This window comes from Eretmochelys imbricata, chromosome 12 (genome assembly GCF_965152235.1).
Source record: "Eretmochelys imbricata isolate rEreImb1 chromosome 12, rEreImb1.hap1, whole genome shotgun sequence".
NCBI lineage: Eukaryota > Metazoa > Chordata > Testudines > Cheloniidae > Eretmochelys > Eretmochelys imbricata.
Genome location: NC_135583.1, coordinates 26,429,998 through 26,452,884, shown reverse-complemented (window position 1 = coordinate 26,452,884; position 22,887 = coordinate 26,429,998). Strand labels below are relative to the sequence as shown.

At 40.5% G+C, this 22,887-nt stretch overlaps 1 protein-coding gene across 1 annotated transcript; it reads left to right on the top strand.

Annotated features, from left to right (window-relative positions):
- The first annotated feature begins 342 nt into the window (after positions 1-342).
- Positions 343-21,352, top strand: CDH5 (cadherin 5). Its single transcript, XM_077831091.1, has 11 exons — positions 343-525; positions 6,269-6,557; positions 6,649-6,765; positions 10,584-10,751; positions 11,224-11,411; positions 14,383-14,636; positions 15,378-15,520; positions 17,621-17,745; positions 19,101-19,209; positions 19,493-19,738; positions 20,859-21,352. The coding sequence occupies exons 1-11, from the start codon at positions 343-345 to the stop codon at positions 21,350-21,352; spliced, it is 2,316 nt and encodes a 771-aa protein (XP_077687217.1).
- Positions 21,353-22,887: the final 1,535 nt, after the last annotated feature.

Below are 22,887 nucleotides of genomic sequence, written 5' to 3'. Positions count from 1 at the left end.
GCAGAAACCTTTCAAAAATACATGGTGATGAAGCTATCGAGATACATACTACTGATGGAAATTCCATTTTTTTTTATCAGGTTTAGTTCTACTGTAATGAATTGGCCTGATACTCTAGGGTAAATCCAGTAACTTCAGTGGAGTTAATTGTGACCTATATTAGTGTGTGAACAAAAGGTAGGCTCTGTAGGGTTATAGGTTTGGATGTTGAGCTCAGCCAGAGCCATTTCTGAGCCTTCATGAATTTGGCCATCTCTAGCAACAATTTATCATTGCTTAAGAAATCTGTTCTATATTCCCTACTGTTCATATTTTACAATGTTTTCTAGGTTGCAAAAGAAGATGAAAACGCTTATTCTCCTTTTCTCCCTGATCTTGGCTCCAGCCTCCGCTTACACAGAAGATTTCAAGACAAAACTAAATCTTTCACCAGACAGTCATAAACGATTTAAAAGAGAATGGATCTGGAATCAAATGCATATCATGGAAGAGATTAATTCACCATTACCACATCATGTTGGAAAGGTAATTAACAATGTATTAGCAATCAGTCAGCAGTTACTAACTAGGGTGAATTAATACCATCCAAGAGCGTGATGAACAGCGTTACTTTTTGACATTGTAGATGTGATAGAAGAAAGAAGAATTGTAATGTGGTTTTAATCCCAAACTACAGGATAGGGGTAATGGTAACAATCTGAAGATTTATAATAAGCCAAGAAGAATGTTACAAAAATAAAGTTACTTGATTTGTAAAATACAAATCAGTTTTATAGATTGGTTAGGCATCCATGCAACTGGGGAGTATTTTGGTGGCATACAGATGTAATGGGATGAATTGTAACTTAGTTGCACTAAATATTACACTACCATTTTATCTTCTTTCTGAAGCACAGGCCAGATTCTGTCTTTTAAGGGCCATATCTTCTGCTGGTGTAAATTGGCCCACCTCTGTTAACTTCAGTGCAGCTACATCAGTTTACTCCAGCGAAGGATCTGGCTCATGCTTCCAAGTTCTAAATAAATGTATTGAGAAGTGAACTTGTGCTTTTGTTACAATATTCATAAATTCTGACTACTGTTCTCCTTTTACAGGGAAAGTGAGTATGAGGAAGTGGTTGTGGGTGGTTCAGTATCAGAGACAAAACTTGATTACCAGAGAAACTGTATAATTCTATAGACAATAGAGAAATGATTAGGTAGTTTAGCATGCCAGTCTCTCTCCCTAGATACACATTACTACTTCTCATCCCCCAATGACTGTACATTAGTATCTGGTTATTTAGGGAGAGTTAGGAACCCAATTTACAACCTGCTTTGGGAATTGTGGAGTTAGTGATAAATGCCTGCAGTAAGCAGGGATAGTTTTACAAGACTATTTAATAAATTCTCTCTCTCTCTCACACACACAAATCACTCATTTAAATTTAAGTATCAAAACTATGCTAATCTTATTTACCCTCTACTCTGACTCTCCGAAGTCAATTCTGCTAAAACAACCTATAATCTGCAACTTTGATAGATTTATGTGGCAGTCATGAAACAAATTAGCCTACAGAGCATTTTGAGACAGTTGATCCACCAACAAGCAACACGGTCTATTTTGAGAATCCAGTTTTACTGAAAATAGATTTAATCTGTTCATTGTGCAGCAGAAGTGCATATTCTAATTACTCCACGGTTGCCCCCTAAAAATCACATATGACATTACTGAACTTGTGCTTCACTTTTAAAATGATAATAAAGCTCTGATATGCTTAATATGTGTAATTGTAGATTCATGCGTCTGCATTTCATTAATAACTGTAGATACCAATCTGTGCAGATCAAAAAATGAAGAGTAATTTGAATGAGATGCTTTATTTGTGCACATCTTTTTTTTTTAATTATGCCAGAAGTCAAGATGCGCAGAGTATATTTGATGCAAACACAAAAACTTGTGTTGTGTGCTCATTTAATTTGATGATTTGTTATTTCTGCACACATGAATTATAAACAGCTAATAGAGCAACATAACTAAGGAATGGATGTAGTCAGTGTAAATAAATCAGATTTCAGAAATTAATGAGTTTATTAATAGATTTTACCCTCACCAAGCACCTGATTCAAAGCTCAGTGAAATCAATAGGAGTCTTTCCATTGATTTCAGTCTGTGTTGTATTGGGCCCAAAATACAATTGTAGCAAATCTGAAGAAAGTTCTTTCTGCTTATTACCTTATGGATTTCTTTAACAGGTCCTAATTTCAAAGTCATAGGTCAGATCTACAACTTTACCGCAAATCCAGAGGAAAACTACCTTTCCAAAAATATATTACCAGATCTTCAGCTTCTTACAGTCTCAGAAGAGTTTAAGTCCTACCACTTATATCTGCAGGCTTCCTAAATTATACTGTATTTAGACTAGTGTCATTATCAGCACTCAATCAACTTATTTCCGCGTGCATGGCAAATTTGCATATTCTAATTAAACAACTGTGTTGACTGCAAGTCTCTGTAATAAGAAAAATCAGCCACCATGACATATAAAATGTCTCATGAACACTAGATGAATTAAATATACTAAAGGGATACAATTCTAATCTGTCAGCCTTTCTCCAGGCATGCTGCGTTCATGGCTAATCTCAAACAGGTTGTCAATTTTTGTGTTTTGTTTTATTCATCGATCCATCAAACTAGAACCATGAAAATTTGGCAGCTAAACCTGACATGCATGCTATATACTGCAAGAGTGAACATCATTTGAAAGGCTCCCTTTAGGTATACGCAAAGGGTGGGATTTTAGGCCATTGCCCACCACTCTTGAAATTTACTCTCGTTAGACTTCATGTAAAAGTTTACAATGGACTTTAAAAGGCAGAAGAGTTATACCAGCACTCAGTGGTTTGATTACCACTTTATGGTAATACCTTAGATGCAGTTATGAGATTGACTTGTTTGGTTTTGTTTCTTTTAAAAGAAAGCCTACAGTTCTCAGATTAGACCAAAATGGGGGGGCTGTGTTTGGAAATGTTGTAGTCCTCAGGTTTTATCACAATTTAGTAAAAAATTGTTAAAAAAAAAATGAGCCTTGACCTACTTGCAAACTCGTTTTCTATAGGGCATTGCTCATAAAATCCTGTGATTAACTGCACATCACCCTGGCAAAGTTCTTCAAATGTAGTCCTTCAATCTGAACAAGTTTGACACTTTTCTGATAAATGCAGCTGTACGTTTTCTTCCCATGTACGACAATCAGCATCTGTCAGCCTGCCTTGGTAAAATGAAACAGACTTTTCTGGATCAGTGCTGTTTACTGGCAGAGAGCGAGAGACAGAAAGAGGCCATAGGGTATTCTCAGATAACACAGGGCATTTCTGTTTCATTTCAGACCAATTCAATAGGAGATTGAGGAGAACACCTCTATTCCTGGTGCTGTCCTAAATAAGAGAATAATTCACTTTGTATGGTGCTCTGTGGTCTTCCAGCAGTGGAATGCTTTTGATTACTTTTCCAAAGTCTGCATTCAGTGCATTGGACTGAACACTTAAGTCTTTAAATAAAGGCCACAGCAGCAGGCATGTAAAATTGAGTGACAGTAGTAGGAATATGCTCATACAGTTTGATTTTATTTTTTATGACCTGGGATGCCTTCCCTGTAGGTTCATCCCCACAATGGTAGCAAAGGCAATTTTGGAAGTCCCTGTGCTTTACATTCAATCAGTAAAACAGAGATTATGAGAGAAGGCAAAGAGTATGCTCCTACCTTTAATATGTGGTGGAAGTTTTTTTTCCCCATGTGCTAATAGAACAACAGTGGAATGGAAAATTTACATCACCAAGTATAATAAGAAAAGAATTCATACTGTAAAGCAGAGAATCTTCTATTCTTTGTAGCTCAGTTAGAGTAGGAATGGACACAGTAATGGGATGCTAGCCAAAATTCTGTGAGACTGTCTTATCAGTCACCTGAAAACATATCAAGAGAGGGCACTTCCTTGGAGCATTGCAAGGGGAAAGGGCTGATCCAAAGCAAAAAACGTCAGTGGACAAGCACTTATCCCATGAAGAAATAATATTCAGGCATCTGCTTGGGAGCTAGACAACACCCACAACAATATGAATTTTTCTGACACATTTAAAAGAAGACTGCTGTAGGGAACAATCTGGTACGACTCCCTGAGGGGATGAACTAGGCAATCTAATAAACTTTTTCCACTAATCGGACCATGATCTATCTGGGCAGATTCTACCAGTGAGAAAAGTAAAAGCTAATGAAAAAAGTGTTAAACCCACCAAAATTTACAATCTCTCTCCCTCTTTAGCTAGACTTTCATATCAAAATCATAGCACCTAGGCCTAAGACCACTTTACGAAGTTAGGAAGCCCTTCAATGAAGAGAACTTTCTTCCCACACACTCAATCACAAAATTAACTTTGAAGGAACGTGTTGAAATATACAAATACCTGCATAGAATCTACTTATTGAAGGGTTGTTTTTTTTAAAATCGGAATAGTTTTAAAGCCATCATAAGCATCTCTCTTCACTAAGGAAATATATGAATGGTGCAGAGCTGGTGTAAAGGCTCTGGGTCACATCAGTATGGTCCCTGGTGCAGGGGATGTGCTGGGGCATCCCAACAACCTGAGAAGCCTTGGCTGCCAGAATGACCTCTGGAGGTCACTGTGAGCCAGCAGAGTTCAAGCTGCCCTGAATTGCATCTTAGGAGTTCTAAGTCACCCCTCAGCAGCCACAGGATCAGGGAGCCACAAAAAACGTGACATAAAATGGGGACTAAAGGAAGAAGAATTCCATGACATACTACAAAAAGGGAAGGTGTAAACAAAAAACTGTTTAAACAGCAATAGCCTGACCATCAGCAAGCTAAAGCAGAAATGCTAAACACAAAAGCAAATGCAACCTCTGATAACATCAGAGATGTAGGACTGGAAATTCTTGGTTAATTATAAGGACTGCCAGCGAGTATCCAACTGCAATAAATAGAATCAGAGTGCTAATATATCGAGTACATATATCATTGTATAATAAGTGTTATTTTAAGTGGTTTAAATCTTCTGACAGAAATTGGGAGATAAAATGTGGAAATAGAAGAATCATAAAGTTACCTCCAGATTAATAATAATGCACAGAACCAGTAGGGGGAGTGGATTCAATTATTTTTAAAAAGTTGATCATATATTTTTTCCCTTTTTCCTCCATCCTTCTTATGTTATTCATCTTCTTAAATTATAAACTACTAAATCTTATTACATGCTTTGAAAGCGCCTAGCACATTGAGGTTACTACTATAACCCAAATAGCAGTAGAAGAAATAATACATTATTAATACCAGGATGTGACAGATGATCCACCACTCCAAGGGGCCCTGGATTCCATGGATGAAATCCTGACCCAGTTGGGCGTTTTGCTATTGACTTCACTGGGGTCAGGATTTGACCCCATGATCCAAAATCTGTGATAGTGGAACACGTGCCTAATGATCATAGCAATTCGAAGTTGAGTGTTTGCATAATATTTCCATTACAGAAATTATAAAAATCCTCAACTGTTCATCAAGTCCATTTATTTTGTCAGTTGAAATGTCACATACTTGCTCTGGTTCAACATTTGGGTAAGGTTTACAAAAATGGCATTAAAACCAAGAAACTTAAGCCTAGATCTTCAAAATTAACTAGTGATTTCGGATGATAGCTTAGGAAACCTTATTAAAAAGAGGGCCAAACTTTCAGAGGGTGGGTCCTTGGCACTTTCTGGAAATCAGAAAGTCATTAGTCACTTTTGAAAAACTTGGGATAAGACAACATTATTGGAAAAACAAAACTGGTGAGCGTTTCCAGTCTCCGCATTTAGGTCTGAAAATTCAGGCCATTTTTAGTGGGACAATGTATATTGCTAATAGCTGGATTGAACTTATAAAAAGAGTAGCTAGGAAGAGGTGATAGTGGAAAAGCGATATAGGCATCAAATGGCCTCAAAAACCCAACTGTAAAGTTTGGTGGTGCACTTCTGGGTGTATATAAATCTCGCCTTTCTGATTGTAAATTGGATAACTGCCCATCCTTCAAAGGGGAAAATGAGGCAGGAATTCCCTAATTTATACTTGATTTGTGCAAACCAGCAATTGCAAATTATTTATAGATGAACTAAAGTAATGGCTTTAGCTAGTTGCTGAATTTATCTGTGTGAATATTATGTCCACCTCCAGGCTGAAAGTGTTCTGTTTTCAGATTTTAAAACTCACTTTTAACTCCCTCAACTATGCTTTCTAGATCACATCAAGTGCAAGGAAGAAGAATGCTATGTATGTTCTTGAGGGGGAATATGCCAACAGCATCTTTAAAGTCCGTGAAGACACCGGAGATGTGTATGCATTTGAGAGGCTGGACCGAGAAAAGAAATCGGAATATAATCTGACAGCTCACTGTATTGACAGAACAACCAACAAGGCACTGGAGCCACCATCCACATTTATCATCAAAGTCTATGATGTTAATGATAATGTTCCTGTGTTTGTACAAAAAGCATTCAATGGTTCTGTCCCAGAAATGTCACCAGTAGGTAAGTTCTGTGACTACTCATTTCTCCTTATGTTTCTGTTTAACAGAGGGGATTTTTAGTAAAATGTATCATTTGACAATTCCTTCTCTAGGAACTTCAGTCACCAAAGTGACAGCAGTGGATGCTGATGACCCAACAGTTGCAGGTCATGCCACAGTTATATACCAAGTTATTCAAGGAGAGCGCTATTTCACAGTTGATGAATCTGGTAGGCATGACACACATTTTTCGACTTTTACCATATACGTTACAAAATGTCACACGTTTAAGCCTTTATCATTCTAGCCAAGTGGGAGAAGGAGTTGGAAGTTTAGTTATCAGCAAGAATGTATGTATTTACAGAGAGGTTTTGTTCTGGTACAGTGACAAAGTGTCAATGTCTGTATAATTTAGGAATGTAAAAGTGAACTGAAAAACCAAAAGACATTTGTGTGCTAACTGCTGGGGGGGGCGGGGAAGGTAAAGGGGTGCGTTTTCCCCAGTGAAGGCAGGTGCAGCAAAGGCAGTATAGCTCAAGGCTGAATTGAGCTGAATTTAGCCAACAACTTCTGTTCTGAGTGAGCTCATTCATGCCACTGACCAGGAATAAGAACAAGATAGCACAGAAACACTGTACATCACTGAAATTCTTAAACCTGTTATAGGGCAAGGGGTGGCTGTATCCTAGACCCTTCATTCAATCTCTCCATGGGCATCACTAAGTGACAGGCTCATGCCTGTATTTCTCTCAGGGTGGAATCCCACAAATAACCCCACTTTCAGACGGGGTCCTCATGTCACAGTATCCCTGTTTGCCACCCAGGAGTCCTCTGCTACAGATTTCCCTTTGGCAGCTGTGACCAGCTGGTAAATGCAGTGACAGAGAACAGCCTCTTCAAAACAAAAGTATTAATAATGTATCCATAGGAACATAACAGAGAGGGAAAAGGTTAACACAGTATGCATATAGGCTTTTGTTATCTCCCGTAAATCTTTACTTGCCTAAATGTGCAAGTTTGTCTCAGGACAAGTGTCTGCACCTCTCCAGCCTCTGCCCCCATCTCAGTCTGATTTTCATGGTCTCCCCCTGAAGAGCTCATAGAGAGGCAATCCTTTCATCTGTGTCCAGGTGTCTTTGTCCTGGGACCCCTGAACCTAACTAATCCAGTTTATGCATCTCACTGGGGGGATAACAGGTAGACTTCCAGCAGTTGATTTGGCCCTTAAGCACTGACAATTGAGTTAGTCATTGTCTGCCTTACTGGAGATTTGTAAAACCACTCAGGATTGTAGTTAACTTTTATAAATACTGTGTTTACCTCTATTTTAGGTCTACCATCATGCTGTTTGCTATATGGGGCAGAGAGTTAGCTCCCACCGTCTTCATACCAATTACAAGGCATAGATTCACTAATGTTTCCAATAAGTGCAATGGTCACCTTTTTGATGATATAGTACAGCAGGAGGGTTCCTATAAATATTCAAACTATAGAAATACATTTGAAATATGTAAATGAATTTTACCATTTCCCAGAATCTTTATGCATATAAATAGCAGCTTCAAGCTGAGGTTGTGTCTATAGATTAATTAAAAAGGAAGTCTGACAGCTTTTCCAGATACCTTTTGAGATAGCGTACAGCACTCATTTTTTCCATCACCCACAGTCAACTGATCTCCACTAGAGAAAAAGGCTGCATCATTTGTTGAATGCCACATGACTTCCATTGTTACATTAGATGCATTCACATAGAAAGCCATGGCACCATAGTTTGGCTGGATGTACATGCATGCAGCATAGCACTGAACTTGACTTCTCCAATAAGTTCATGGAGACCTTGCTCTGCAAGCCCTCGAGAACCTTTGTGGAGCTATTGTTACACGTTAATGTGCTTGATCTGCCAATGTTTTCTGTGTCCAGCCACACCTCAGATTATTCCCATGCTAAGTAGAAATAGGGGGCAGCGCATGAGCCTGATTATATCCAGATGTACATAAAATATTGCTTCTACAGAGTACATGTACACACTTTAAAGGGCTTTACCCTTACTCCCAAATACCTGAGCGTTTCCTAATTCATTCATCATACAATAAACCCGGCTATTAGATGTACATGTTTAAACCAGTAACGTTATTCCCAGCAGTACACTGTGCAAGGATCCATTACTTTTTCCAGCTGCAGTACCTCTACAAAGGATATCTATAATAGGAGAATACTATTTAGCCAGTGTTTGTGGCTTTGTAATCAAAATATTCAAAAATGCAAAATAGTGTATGGAGATATACAAAACATCCCATCATTTAGAAATCAGATTTCTAACCACAGCATTAGAAGCAATAGCCAAAATGCTACTTAAAGCCAACAGCAGAAGTACACGCGGGGACATCTAACAGAAGATTGCCAAGAAGTGAAAAATGCTAGAATAAATGTGACAGGTTGGACCCCCCACTTCGGCCACCTGATATATTGGGGTCCCAGTGAGCCCACCAGCCAAGGCTCCCTCACCCTGTCCCGCTGCACACGCACACGCACACACACACACACCCACCCCAGTCGGGACACACCCAGCTGTAGAACCACACAGAATCTGCAATCAGCAGTGTGTGGAAAGACTCAGCTCGGGGAATTGCCCAGCACTCCGGTGCACACACTTTCTGGAGTATAAACCCAGAATTATATGGTCTTCCACTGTATGGAGATCTATACAGCGTAAGCTCATGAAATTCGTTCTCCCCCATCCCCTAGTTATGAATCACACAAACCAGGTTTTAGAATAAACAAAAGATAAAAGTTTAACAACTTCAAAAAGGTAGATTTTAAGTGATTATCAGGGATAGAAAACATTAAAGCAGATTACTGAGCAAATAAAACAAAAATGTGCCAACTAGGCTTAATGCATTAAAGAAATTAACTACAAATAGTAATTTCTCACACTAAATGTTGTTTTATGCAGGTTGTAGAGTTTCTTGAAGGTAAACTGCACTGCTTTCAGCTTAAATCTCCTCATATACCCTTCACAGGCTGACCTTTCTCACCTGGGCTCAGCTGCTGTCCCACCCACCCTCGCAGCTTAATTCCTTTGTTTCTTCAGGTGTTTTCAGCAGTCTTCCTTCTTGGGGAGAGAGGCAGTGGAGACGAGCCAAGATTAACTCATTCCCCAGCCTTAAATAGGACTTACACATCGCAGGAATCCTTTGTTTCCTAGTTTGACCCCCACCTCTTCTAATGGAAAAATACCAGAAGTCCAAAATGATGTCCAGAACTAGGTGACATGATCACCTGACCCTGCAGGGTTAAAGCAGCCTCCCAGGAAACTTCTCAGGAAGGAGGCTAGAGTAGTATCTTCGAAGTCTCATTGTCCTTCCTAACGGCCCATCCAGGCTGTTTGCATACTGTCTGGTGGGCATTCCCCAGGTGAAAACACAGTTGTAATTATTACATAGTCAATATTTCTAACTTCAGACACAGAAATGATACATTCATACAAACTGGATAATCACATTCAGTAAGTCATAACCTTTCCAATAAACCTCACATGACCCATCTTGCATAAAACATATCTTAGTTGTGCCATATTCAGGGCCGTCCTTACCCATACGCAAAGTAGGCAGCTGCATAGGGCACCAGGAAATTTGGGGCACCACATTTCCTGGTGCCCTGCGCAGCTGTGTGCTGCTCCAGCTTTTCCCGCCCCGCCCCAGCCCCGCCTTTTCCTGTTACCCTGCTCTGCCCCAGCCCCAGCCCCCTGAGGACTGCAGTAAGGCTGGGCCTGCACTCTCCAGCAGCGGGAAGTGCAGCGACCAAGCCCCAGCCACACCGCCGGTGAGTGGTTCCCCCCTACCCACCAAGACAGCCCCACCCTCCGCAGAGGCCTGGGGCCTGCCCCCTGCTCCTCCCCTCCCCCACACCCCTTTCCCTGGGGGCGGGGCTGCGTAGGGCCCCAGAATTGCTAGGGACGGCCCTGGCCATATTCATCTCATAACAATACTTTATGAGGAACATGGGGCGTAACATCACAAACTGATCCTTTTTAATGTGTTTTTTAAAGGAGTGATTTCTACAGCCACAGCTGATTTAGACAGAGAGACTCAGTCTACATACGAAATTGTTGTTAAAGCAAAAGATTCTCCAGGGCTTCACGGTGGGGATTCAAGCACTGCTACAGTCATCATTACTCTATCCGACATCAATGACAACTTCCCAACATTTAAACAGCGTAAGTTGTGAGAGTGATTTTTTGTTTGAAAGGCACGAACAGGCATGATTAAAACAAATGGTTTCATCAGAGTTTATCCAATCAAGATTTATTTCTTTATAAAAATTGCTAAAATATCTCTCGAAATGATTAGAACTTCCTCCCTTCCCGATTCCTCATTTCCCACCCCCCACCCAGCACTGTATGCTTAAGTTTGATTAAAGGCCCTGAATTTTGCAATTAAGCTGTGATGCACACCCTGGGCAGAATAAATCCATTCAGTGGTATCTTGACATTTTTGAGCATCAATGCAGTTTTTAAAATTAAAAACTTACTTTGTCTGCAGGGACAAATAATCTCAGTATTCTCTGTGAAATTATGTTCTTGTTACTAAAAATAAATTGAGATGAACAATTGATTAACAGAATTCTCACTTGAATGTGTGGTGTTTAGGGGGCTGTGGTTTTTAAATTTTTGTTTTGTTTTAAAACAGAATCGTTCCACTTTAAAGTCCCTGAAAACATTCGAGTAGGAAGTGAAGTCGGCAGATTGAAAGTAGAAGACATTGATGAGCCACAAAACAGAAACACGAAGTATAATTTTGTCAGAGGACACTATAGAGATACCTTTGAAATTATACCAAATGCATTCACCAACGAAGGAATAATTAAGCCAAAGAAGGTACAATTCCTAGTGACAAAGAAAAATGTGTTGTTTGTCGTGTTGACAATTGATATCTAGGCAAGCTATACTCTAAAAACAATATGGAACAGAAAAATCCAATTTTTTTTTTTTTAGTTTCAAGGTAACATACATATTAAGTGCATTGATTCGGTATTATTAGTAAGATAAAAAACTCATTTTCCCACACAGTGTATAATGGAGACTTACCTGATCAGATGCCAGATTGCACACCTCAGATTCCCCTCAGCTTGGTGTCTTAGTTTCCCCTGTCCTTAGGTATTTGGATAGCTTGGTGGGCCAGTAATTTTAATGCTTTGACTTTCCTGACCCCCTTCTGGGGTCAAAGTCCAAATGAAGTGAAAAATTCAAACTCTTCTAGTTAATCTCTTTACCTCTCCCTTCTTTAAGTTTTATAGCACTTTGTCCTCCCGGAGTCTTCACTGCCTTTCCCACCCTTTCCCCTGCAAACAGGAGGGTTTTCACACTACCTCCAGGTACTGTGGTAGGGGCTCCACGAGCCTGGGCCTTCCCCAAAACCCTGCCCTCAAGCTCCCAAACCTGCGTCACTGGTATCAGGGATATTTCATCATTAGCTTCAGCACTACCAACCCCAAGAATTCAAAAATCATGACTCCGCCCCCCCAAAAATCATGATACTACTTTATATTATAAATTCGGTTCTGTTTGTATTTGCTTCCTGGTTCCTGAGCTGTTTGACTATATATACACACTTCATGTTTTCAAGCTTTTCTTTGTCGTCAACAGGACTAGAATTTTTTTTTTTTTAAATGAAGCTGAGATTCTCAGATCCCTCTATTCCAGCATCAGGGTCTTAAACACAAAGACTTCATAAAAATCATAAGAGCTGGTAACATTGGCCTCGTCACTAGGCCTCCTCCATGGCCTCTTTCTGTGGTGTTCAGTGATCCCACAGCGCTGAAAGTGGCGAGTGCTTGCAAGATTTATTGTGATTTATTCTGAGTCTGTTTCTAATTGGCTGAGTTTAACAAGAGCTTCACAAAGCCCCACCCAAATGCTATCTGGGAAGCTCAGCCCTTAAAGGCACAGCCGCTAGTACCGCAGTTCCCAACACACCTCCACCAAACTGCTGCTCTTCCCCAGGTCTCCAAGCATCTCCTCCTCCCTGCAGGCCTCTCCCACTGTGGGGAAAATGCTGCTGCTTATATTACAAAGCAGGCATGACTCTTCCTCACCTGCTCGAGCACATGATCTGGAAGAAGGTGGGGGTGGGAGAAAAGGGGAGTCGGGACTTGGACTACTTAAAGGCTCAGTTCATTGTTTGAAGTTCATAATGGACAAGAGTCATCCATGGTGCGATTTCACTGGAATCGGTGGAGTTTCCAGAAGAATGAATTTGTCCCCATGTTTTTGTCTCAGAGATAAGTTTGCACTGTCCTCTAAGGCAAAACGTCAATGCTTATGTAACAGTTTCAAGGCCATTGTCTCTGCCACTATGTCCAGTCATAAGTTTAACACCTTTATCACTATTTAATTAGCATGTTTCAGATTAGTGTATTATATGAGGAATACTGGGTATCTCAAACACTGCTGTCTACACCTACACTATCTACAAGTAGAGATGGACTCAACCTTCAAAATTAGGGATGGTTGGTGTTTTTCTTAAAGACTCAGCTCTTACAGTAATGTGATTGCAGGAGAATCTCAGATTTCATTAAAAAAATAGGTTTCTAGCATTTATGGTTGAAAAAGGGAAAAAAAGAAAATGTGAACCCTAAAAACAAAATGAGAAGACAAAGAAATATACCCACATTTTTTTACTTCTCAAAATCTCATGATTCTGATGACTTGTTACATGGCTTTTGAATGCTTCGGACAGAATACCAACTCAGAGATTATGAGCATCTCAACATTCACAGCTGCTTGGAGATGTTGTTTTATTTTCTTGAGTCCTGTGCAGGCTGTGAAATCTCTCTCCAACGTTTAGGTCAGATCCAAGCTTTGCAGTAGGAATCCTGAATATACACACTTTATAGCCTTAGTGAGTTCAAGTTACAGCAAGGCATGAGATGAAATTTGCAGCATTCCTACTGCCCTAAATATGCAGCTTTTAAAAAAGCAAACAAGACAGCACTCGAAGGTATGGTGCTGATAGGATACAGAAAAGGAATTCTGCCCGCCCCCCTCCCACACACACCCCCAAAAAAGAAACACTATACCAGATTCTTATTTCATTGTAGATTAAATTGTTTTCTCTTGGACATGCCTACTTCCAGGCATTTCTGGCTACATTAAAGCACTGATAATATTGCACCAGTCCAAACTCGTGGCAAAATGTCCAAATCTCTCCTGAGTTCAATTGCTCTCACACAAAGCATGAACGCTGCAATCTACTCTGCACACAGTGAGCAAGTTTGGCTGAGATGCCTATCATAGCCAGCCTCTCTTTGGTAGGTAGGGCACCAACAGACCTCTACCATGAAATAAGAATCTGGTATAGTTTGTTTACTATTAGCTGGATTGCTGGCTGTAGTTTACAGTTAAGGGTCTTGGCTCTCAGGCAAGAAAGCCCTATCTCCTGCCTTCAATGAATGTGGAGAAATGTAGTTGGGAAGGGCAGAGATGTGGATTTCAGCCTCACCTTTCAAGAAAGGAGCTAGCTCAGATCACCTTAGACTAGCTATCCTGCCTACGGTTAGAGATAGCTGGCTCTGACTGAAGCTTGTAGCCACAGAACTGTAAACATAAAAGTACAGACTGAGAATTATGTGCTGAATTTTGAATAAAGACTAGATTTGTGAAAAAAGTCAAGCTGCTCAAGTAATAAATACACATAAAATAGGAGAAATTCACTGAATAAATGATTCCCTGATAATCTAGTTCCGTTACAACATACTAGCATTTCCAAATCACACATTGCAGTACAGTGCTTTAGTTTGCATATATAGCATTTTTATTACTGACTGAGAATGTTTCTCTTTTCATTTAGCCATTGGACTATGAAAAAATAAAAGAGTACAAGTTTGACATTGAAGCAACTGATCCAACAGTTAATATGCGTTTCTTCAAGTCTGGTGGGCCAAAGAGCATTGCAGCCATTACCATTGAAATTCTTGATGTTGACGAGCCTCCCATCTTCTCTCAGCCATCCTATGTTTATAAAATAAAAGAAAACTACCTCCCAAAAAACCCACTTGGCACAGTTTTGGCAGTAGATCCTGATGCAGCAAAACGGAAAATTAGGTAAATGATGCTGGATACTACATCAGTTCCCAGCAAATGACATTGTTATATCTTTAAAATGTTGAGAATTTAAAGGAAGTTGGCCAAACTTTCAGAACTGTGTATGCAAAAATGCATAATCTGCATGTGCAGTCACACACACGCAATAACTGCACAAAAGTTAAGTGCTTGGGCACTTGCACATGCAATTACCACATACAGTCACTATGATAGCACATGCGCATTATGCCTATGCAGATAAGCAGACAAGTGAAAATGCACAATTCTGTAGGTCTTACTTTATGTTTTTGTACAATTACTGTTGCAATTTTTTACATTGCAACTACTGCCTTGACATGTATAGTCTCCAAAATTAAAACAAAGTGAACTAATTTAAAATCAGCAAAGGAGTAATAAATAAATAAATCTACATAACAAATTTGGGAAAATTTTCTAGCTGTCATAAGATATATTGGGCTAATTACTCTATTCTGGCCCAGGTAATTTTGGGGGGAAATTCTATCTGGTGAGGAGGGCTGGAAGAGAAGAAAATATTTCTCTGCCACGTGTTTGAAGCTGTTTAAAATGTTAGTCCGAGAGGAGAATGGTTAGCAAAGCGCATGGTAAATGCAAATGATCAGATCTGCAGTTTATCATATAATTTTGAACAACTTCCAGACCTTCTGCTATGAATCACTGAAATGCTACACACTGTTACTATTCTTGTTTTGTTGAGGATTATCCTTCTTAAATAAAACACAGATATACCCTCCGAAGATCCAGCCCTAGTGGGGACTATGTCAAAATATCCAATAGTGGAGATATCTTCATCTCAAAGCCTCTGGACAGAGAAGCCAGTGCCTGGCATAACCTAACCGTGGCAGCCCAAGAAATCATGGCAGACAGTAAGTGTCAACTAGAAACCTGTTTCATTGCGTGGGGCGGGGGGGGAGGGAGAATCAGTATATTTCTTCTGAATGATCATTGTTTAAAAGAGGGGAAAAAAAGCCAAACCAAAAAAAAAAAACCTGTCAACATTTGACACAAGCTAATGCACCCCTTTGATCAAAGTGCCTATGTTTGCTTTAGAATGATTTTGCATTGCAAACGTTCAAATCCAACAAACGTGTACTTCAGCAAGTGAGCGGAGTATGCTTTTTTCAGAATTTGGCCTGTTATTAATATGCAAATTCACTCAGCTCATTAACCAGAATATACCTTGTTTCTTTAAGCTAGTCAAGGGTTCTCAAACATCATTGCACTGCGACCCCCTTCTGACAATAAAAATTACTACATGACCCCAGAAGGGAGGACCAAAGCCCGAGTCTGCCCAAGCCCCTCCATCCCAGCTGGAGGGACCAACGCTAAAGCCCCATCCCCGCCACCCCGGGTGGGGAGTGCAAAGTCAAAGCCCAAGAGCTTCAGCCCAGGCAGGGGTCCTGTAACCTGAGCCCTGCCACCCATGGCTGAAGTTTGAGCCCCGCTGCCCAGGGTCGAAGCCCTGGAGCTTCAGCTTCAGCCCCGGGCGGTGGGGCTTAGGCTTTGGCTTCAGTCCTGGGCCCCAGCAAGTGTAATGCCAGCGCTGGCGACCCCATTGAAACAGGGTTACGACCCATTTTGGGGTCCGAACCCCAGTTTGAGAACCGATGAGCTAGATATACTTTTGAGCCAGTGCATGGCTGACACTCAACAAGCAGTCTGGAATAGCAACTGTTCCCCAGGATGTTCAGGTAAATGGATTTGTCCAGAGGCATCCCCAGAGCCTGCCACATCATTGTCATTCACACCTACTTATTGCAGGAAGGGCACAGAGCTCAACCTCCAAAGCATGCAAGATGGCAGAATCCCACTACACAGCTGCTGGGACAGCAGCAACCCTGCATAGCATCACTCTAAAGTGGCCTTGTCCCACTTCTCCATCAGAGGCAATTTCACCTCTAATAATTTCCTCTTAGTTCAAAGTACTAGTAAAACTGAAGGGTACGGGGAGGAAAAAATCCACATTATCTACATTCTACTGGATTTAGTGAATGTAACTTTCAATATGGCACTTTAATGATACTCAAGAACACTGCTTGGTCAGCATTAAAAGGTGAAGTATAGATTCTGTAAAATACAATATATGTTTTAGATTCAAGGTTGCTCAGCAAGTCTTCTCCCTCTAGAATCCAGAAAGCAGATTTAATACTTAGCCTTCAGTACAAATGCAATGAATCACTTGAAACCACTAACCTTTATGCCTGGATCTCTAACATAAGTCATAGAAAAAGCATCTTGCCTGATTATACTCCCACAGTACAAAGAGAGCAAAATTCCCCTCACATCCATATGTAGAGCCATTGTAACCACTTCCCAGGCCAGACCCTTCAACATTTAAGTCCTGCCATAAGAGCCAAGGAGCAAGTGGGAAGGAGAATAGCCTCCTTGTTACACTTTGGCAATCTTCAACTGGCATACATTCCTTTCGGGTTATAGACAGCTGGCATAGTTTAGAGCAGCCCCTAGGTAGTTACAACCTACACAGAGTCCAGCACAGTAAATCAGGGAGCCGTAACCAGCTCCCCCTCATCCCATACAACCCTGTGTAGGAACAAATCTGGGCCTAAATTCACATCTAATAAGTAGGATGAGCATAAATTCATCAAAGTGTGATATACTGTACTATTCTTGCTCATTATGAAGAAGTTCCATGAATGATGCAAAGCACAGGACAAGAGTTCTGTATGGGGCTCAGTCTGCAGACAACTGAATGATAAATCATCCATTATTTTATAAAAAGAAAAGGAGTACTTGTGGCACCTTAGAGACTAACCAATTTATTTGAGCATGAGCTTTCGTGAGCTACAGCTCACTTCATCGGATGCATCTGCTGTAGCTCACGAAAGCTCATGCTCAAATAAATTGGTTAGTCTCAAAAGGTGCCACAAGTACTCCTTTTCTTTTTGCGAATACAGACTAACACGGCTGTTACTCTGAAACCCATTATTTTATGTTTATCATTTCAGATAGACTGTCTGACATAGAATCACATACACAAGTTTATATCCAGGTTCTTGATCAAAATGACAATGCTCCAGAATTTGCTCATCCTTATGAGCCTAAAGTGTGTGAAAATGCTGCACCAGGAAAGGTAGGTAATACATGAGAGGGTTGTTTCCATTTATACTTAACCATATATCTTCAACCACAAGTTAAACCACAACTCTTTTGATAAGAGTTATCCTGTTTGCTAATCCTAAATACTGATCTGCATGTGTTTCCAGTGGCTACTCCATGACTGCATTGATTTCTGAGCTGTCAGCCCTCAGGACTTTTCTACTTCGGTCTTTTTGCTGCTATAATACAGACCTATCACTTCACACACACACACAGCATCCCTCTCCTTAGTCCCTCTCCCTCCCATCGAGCAGAAGGTCGGCAGTATGCATGCACATTAGCCATTCCAGTTCAGTTAACCCTACAAGGTGGCAGTTATTACCAGCAATTCATTTTCATCTACCTAATATTCATACATGCAAAACCTGAGCTATGTAACATAGGCAGGTGAAAACATGAGTAAATATTAAGATTGCAAATTTCATCAGGGCCCAATTTGTGTGCCAACAAATAGAGTTGGTATTTTTAGGTGTCATGGGTTCCTCAAGCTGCAGCTTTTACATGTAAGTTTTTTTTTTTAATTTATATTCATTAATTTACAGTTTTTGAGCCAGATTCTACCATTTGATGGGAGCTGTGTGTACAGACCCAGGGGTAGTATTTGATCTTTAACTTGATTTTGAAATACTTTTGGTATATCATTTATTGATGTCATATAGATTAGTCATCTGCCATACATGCAGTAGCTGTATTGTGTGTTTTCGGTATTTGGGGGAGATTTTCAAAAGCAAGCAAGGAATTTAGGAGCAGAAGTCTTAGACATTCACTGTTATTAGTGCTCTAAATCCATTAGGCACTTTAGAAAAACTCCACCTAAAGATATTTAAATGAACATTAGTTTTTTCTCTTTATGGTTAATTACAAGCCATAACACAGCCACACCGCAGAGTAGGAGAGAGAATCCCTTTCCTTTGTGTGTGGCAGGATTGACGCTACCTGGCTTTTAGCACCTGCTACTGTGGGGGAGTATAGAGGCTCTGCACCAGTTTCTCTCCATAAAAAGTACGTAAGCAGGAAATAGGCAAACCCATCTTTCTGACTCTCCGTCCACACCAGCCAGTGGATCTGACTAGTCATGCAACGGGGGAAGGAAGCAGCCCTTTGAAGAGGGCTATAATCAAATTACTCCTATTGCACTGCAAAGGATAGGAGGCCCCAGGAGGCACTGCGCCTCTCTGGGGGCCCCTCTGGAGTGATGCAGCTTCACACAACCTCTTACTGCAGATGGTCCATGAAAGGCCCAGCACAAGCTATTGCGTTACATAAGGAGTGTTTTTACCACTGTGTTCACTGCATACCTGAAATTTATGAACTTTGGAATCTTTATAGGTAATAATCAGGATTTCAGCTACTGACAAGGATGAAATGTTGCCTGGCGTTAACTTCAAATATTCCCTGACCACAGAAGATAGCAACTTCACATTGGTTGACAATCACGGTAGTGTATCCTCAGTAGATTTCAGCATATAGCAAAAGAGGCACCAGGAAACAGGAGGTGAAAACTAGAGATAATCTGTGATGGGTCCAAGTGGGCTATTGTTATTTATAAACAAGTTAAGGTTTTTTCAGCAGATAAAGAGTTGTTCATGCCCACCCAACTATTTGCGGGGTTCCTTAAAGGCTCAGTTAGCCTCAGGGGATTGTGCCAGATGATTGGTAATCTATAAAGAAAGTCAGGAGGTTGACATTATCACTTAATTAGATGTCATTACCTTTTCCAGAGAACACAGCTAATGTCACCGTCAAATATGGACAGTTTAACCGTGAGCGGGCAAAAATCCACTACCTACCTGTCATCATCTCAGACAGTGGCACACCTGAGCTAAGCAGCACAAACACACTTTCCATCAGTGTCTGCAAGTGTGATGAGAAAGGAGAATTCACTTTTTGCGAAGAAGCAGCTAAGCAAGTTGGAGTTAGCATTCAGGCGTTGGTGGCAATTTTTATCTGCATCCTCACAATCCTTGGTAAATATCTGATATTTCAAGCATACTCTGCTCTTGACATGTTCTTTCTAATTGAAGTACCTGAAGTTGTGTGCTTTTCCAGGATCAAAAAGAACATTTTAAGAGAGTCAGTCACATTCAGTAAACTCTTGCATTTACTTTCTTTTTGGCCTATTAGAATAGTTGTCTTATTGTAACTAAGGAGCAGTTGTAATTTCACCATTAATATTATTTAGCACCATTAGGCATAGTGTAACTGTACATGAGATCTGAGCCAGAGAAATAACAGGGCCCCTATCTCAAAAGGCTGAATTCATATGGGCACAACAATGCAATAAGACACCAATAGAAATGATATTGCATAACCCATTAATAGTGCAACAATAGGCTGCTGTACTTGATGTATGGATATTGCAGTATTGTGAATGAAAAGCTGGTATCCAGGATTGTAACTTGGGTGACATAAGAATGCATAATGTTAAAAAATATTAATATAGTGCTTAACATGAACTGGCTGACATGTGGGGATTGGCTGGGTGATGGAGCTGTTCACTTTTAGGTCATCAGTTTGAGTTTAACATGGACTGGTAAGGGTGAAAGTGAGTATTGTTTGATAGCCTAGATGTTAAATGATTGGATGGTCCAAACTCAGTTCCTGGTGGACAAATGTCCACATCACGATGCCACACCCATAAGTCAGCCTCAGCAAAAAAGAGGTCAAATGCCAGCTGATTATGGAGGATGAACTATGGTCTCTCTGCTAGAGATATACCCTCCAGGGCAGGGCTCAGGCATATTGACAGGGAAGCATAGGGAAAGCTTGCACTGCTGTTGTCTGTTCTGTGTTCATGACTACAGGACTTCAGGTTCCAGGACTAACAGTCTGGTGCTGTAAAAATAAAGTTCTAAGGAGATGAAGAGATCAACACTAAAGCAGATTGACAGAATGCAAAAACGGGCCCCTTTTGTCAACACATCAGACCTACTTTAGGAATGTTTTAGATACATTCTTTTTTGAATGTAATGGCATTTTTCCTGAAAAAACTTCAGATTATGTTCAATTTTAACTACACTGAGTTTGGTTTACTCTAATTCTCTATATTTGCCTTTATTTACAACTGCTGGGATGTTTCCTCTACAGTAATCACATTGTTAATCATTCTGAGAAAGAGGCACAAGAAAGAGCTGACTGTACTCAGGAAGAATGTGGCAGAGATTCATGAGCAGCTTGTCACCTACGATGAAGAAGGTGGTGGTGAAATGGACACCACCAGCTACGACGTGTCTGTGCTCAACTCTGTCCGCAAGAATGGCATGAACCTGGAGACTAGGCCCTGCCTGTATGCACAGGTCCAGAAGCCAACAGGAAATGGAAATTCTGGCACTGGGGAAATGGCAATTATGATTGAGGTGAAGAAGGATGAAGCTGACAATGATGGGGATTTGCTGCCATATGACACCCTTCACATTTATGGCTATGAAGGTGCTGAGTCCATTGCAGAATCTCTTAGCTCTTTGGAGTCAGGATCCTCAGATTCAGATATTGACTATGACTTTCTAAATGACTGGGGTCCAAGATTTAAAATGTTAGCTGAGCTTTATGGATTGGAGCCAAATGAAGACTTTGTGTATTAAGTTCAAATCAACTGTGTTTAGTTTTTTTCCCCCTCTAGAGACAGATAGGAAAGCCAAGATGCAACTAGTATGCAAAAGGAGGATCAGCAGATCTTTACATCCTGCACTGCTTGTGTAACGATGATTCTAGACACCAAAAACTCAACGCATTTTGGGTTAAAAAATTACAACGAAATCCATTTTTAAAAATTAATGACATTGTTCTTGTCCCATTCCCGCAGCATGGGCGGCTCAGCTAGCACACTGACTCCTCCATTGACACTAGTTCTCTATGACCCACAGGTAGGCTCCACAAAGCATGTCTTTTGCGTCATTACTGCCCAGCACCTGTGAAAGTTTTCCATATATATGCTGATGCCTACAGCAGCATGGCCCTGATTTCTTCCCCATTCCATGTGGTCACACCCCCTTTTATCAATGCAAAATTAAGAACAGAGGAGTCTAGCAGCTCTGGGAAGGAACATATAATGGAGGCACCTGTAGCCACCTCCCCCTCAAGTCTGCCTTGCCTCCTGTACCATCTTGCATGGATAATTCATGCCTTTGCTTACACAGTAAAGGGGAGGATCATCATTTAATACTAAAGATGCTTCCATTATGTTCAAAGAGATTCATGATTTCTCCCTTCTTCCCAATTCACTAGTTACCTTTCCACTCCAAAAATGGCTACTGCAGGAAGATAGTAGAACTCTTTGGGATTTTTAAAAGACCACCAGAGTGGTTTTAATTGGTCATTTTTGAAAAGCTTGCCTGTGGGGATTTCTGGCACAGTCCTGGAGTATTAAAATCTCTTTATCCTCAGAAAAAAAGATTTTCCTTTCTTAACTAAGATCTTGGTGCTATTCAATGTACTATATCCTGCCAGGCAGGAAACCTGCAGATCAGGTGGAATGTTAAGGCTCCAGAACTGTAGGTCTCACTGGATTGCAACAATCAAGTCACACATATTACAGGCTAAGCAGGTGTTGGTTTTTCTAGGAGTTTTCTTTTTTAATATTGTTGAAGCAATTTAACTATTTCAGGGAAAAAAAAGTCAAGGGTCTCATTACTGTGAATGTTGTTTTTAAACAGGTACTGTAAAATGGGTATTTTCCACCTAGGAAAGTATTGTATCTGTGTATTCTACTGTCTGTCTGAAAGACCAAGGCATGAACATAAGCAAGGTTTTGGATGCCACCACCACTGCATCCCTGATCCTGCAAAGACACATGCGCATATTTAACTTCATGCACAGCGGGGAGTCATCCTGTTCAGCTGAAATCCAGTGCGCACGGTGCATCTAGTCAAACAAACATGTATGGTTTTCAGGATCTAGGCAAGTGATGACAATGGGCTGGCTCCTGCTCCCACTGATGTAAGACTCCAATTAATTTTAATGGGAGCAGGGTCCTGCCAATGAAATACCCAGTTTTGCAGGATCTGTAGGAATTAGTTTAGCTGATCTCTTGATTTAAGATTGGAGTTTATATTATAGTTGCTAATCCAAATACTAAAAGTCTTCTCTTTTAAACCAGTGTGGCGGAATTTCACTGAAT

What these genes read in the sequence shown, in the direction of transcription:
- CDH5 (XM_077831091.1), top strand. Translation starts at nt 343, where the DNA reads ATGAAAACGCTTATTCTCCTTTTCTCCCTGATCTTGGCTCCAGCCTCC. An exon ending in CCAAGAAATCATGGCAGACA is followed by an intron (nt 15,521 to 17,620) that starts GTAAGTGTCAAC and finishes TTATCATTTCAG; the next exon opens with ATAGACTGTCTGACATAGAA. An exon ending in CTGCATCCTCACAATCCTTG is followed by an intron (nt 19,739 to 20,858) that starts GTAAATATCTGA and finishes TTTCCTCTACAG; the next exon opens with TAATCACATTGTTAATCATT.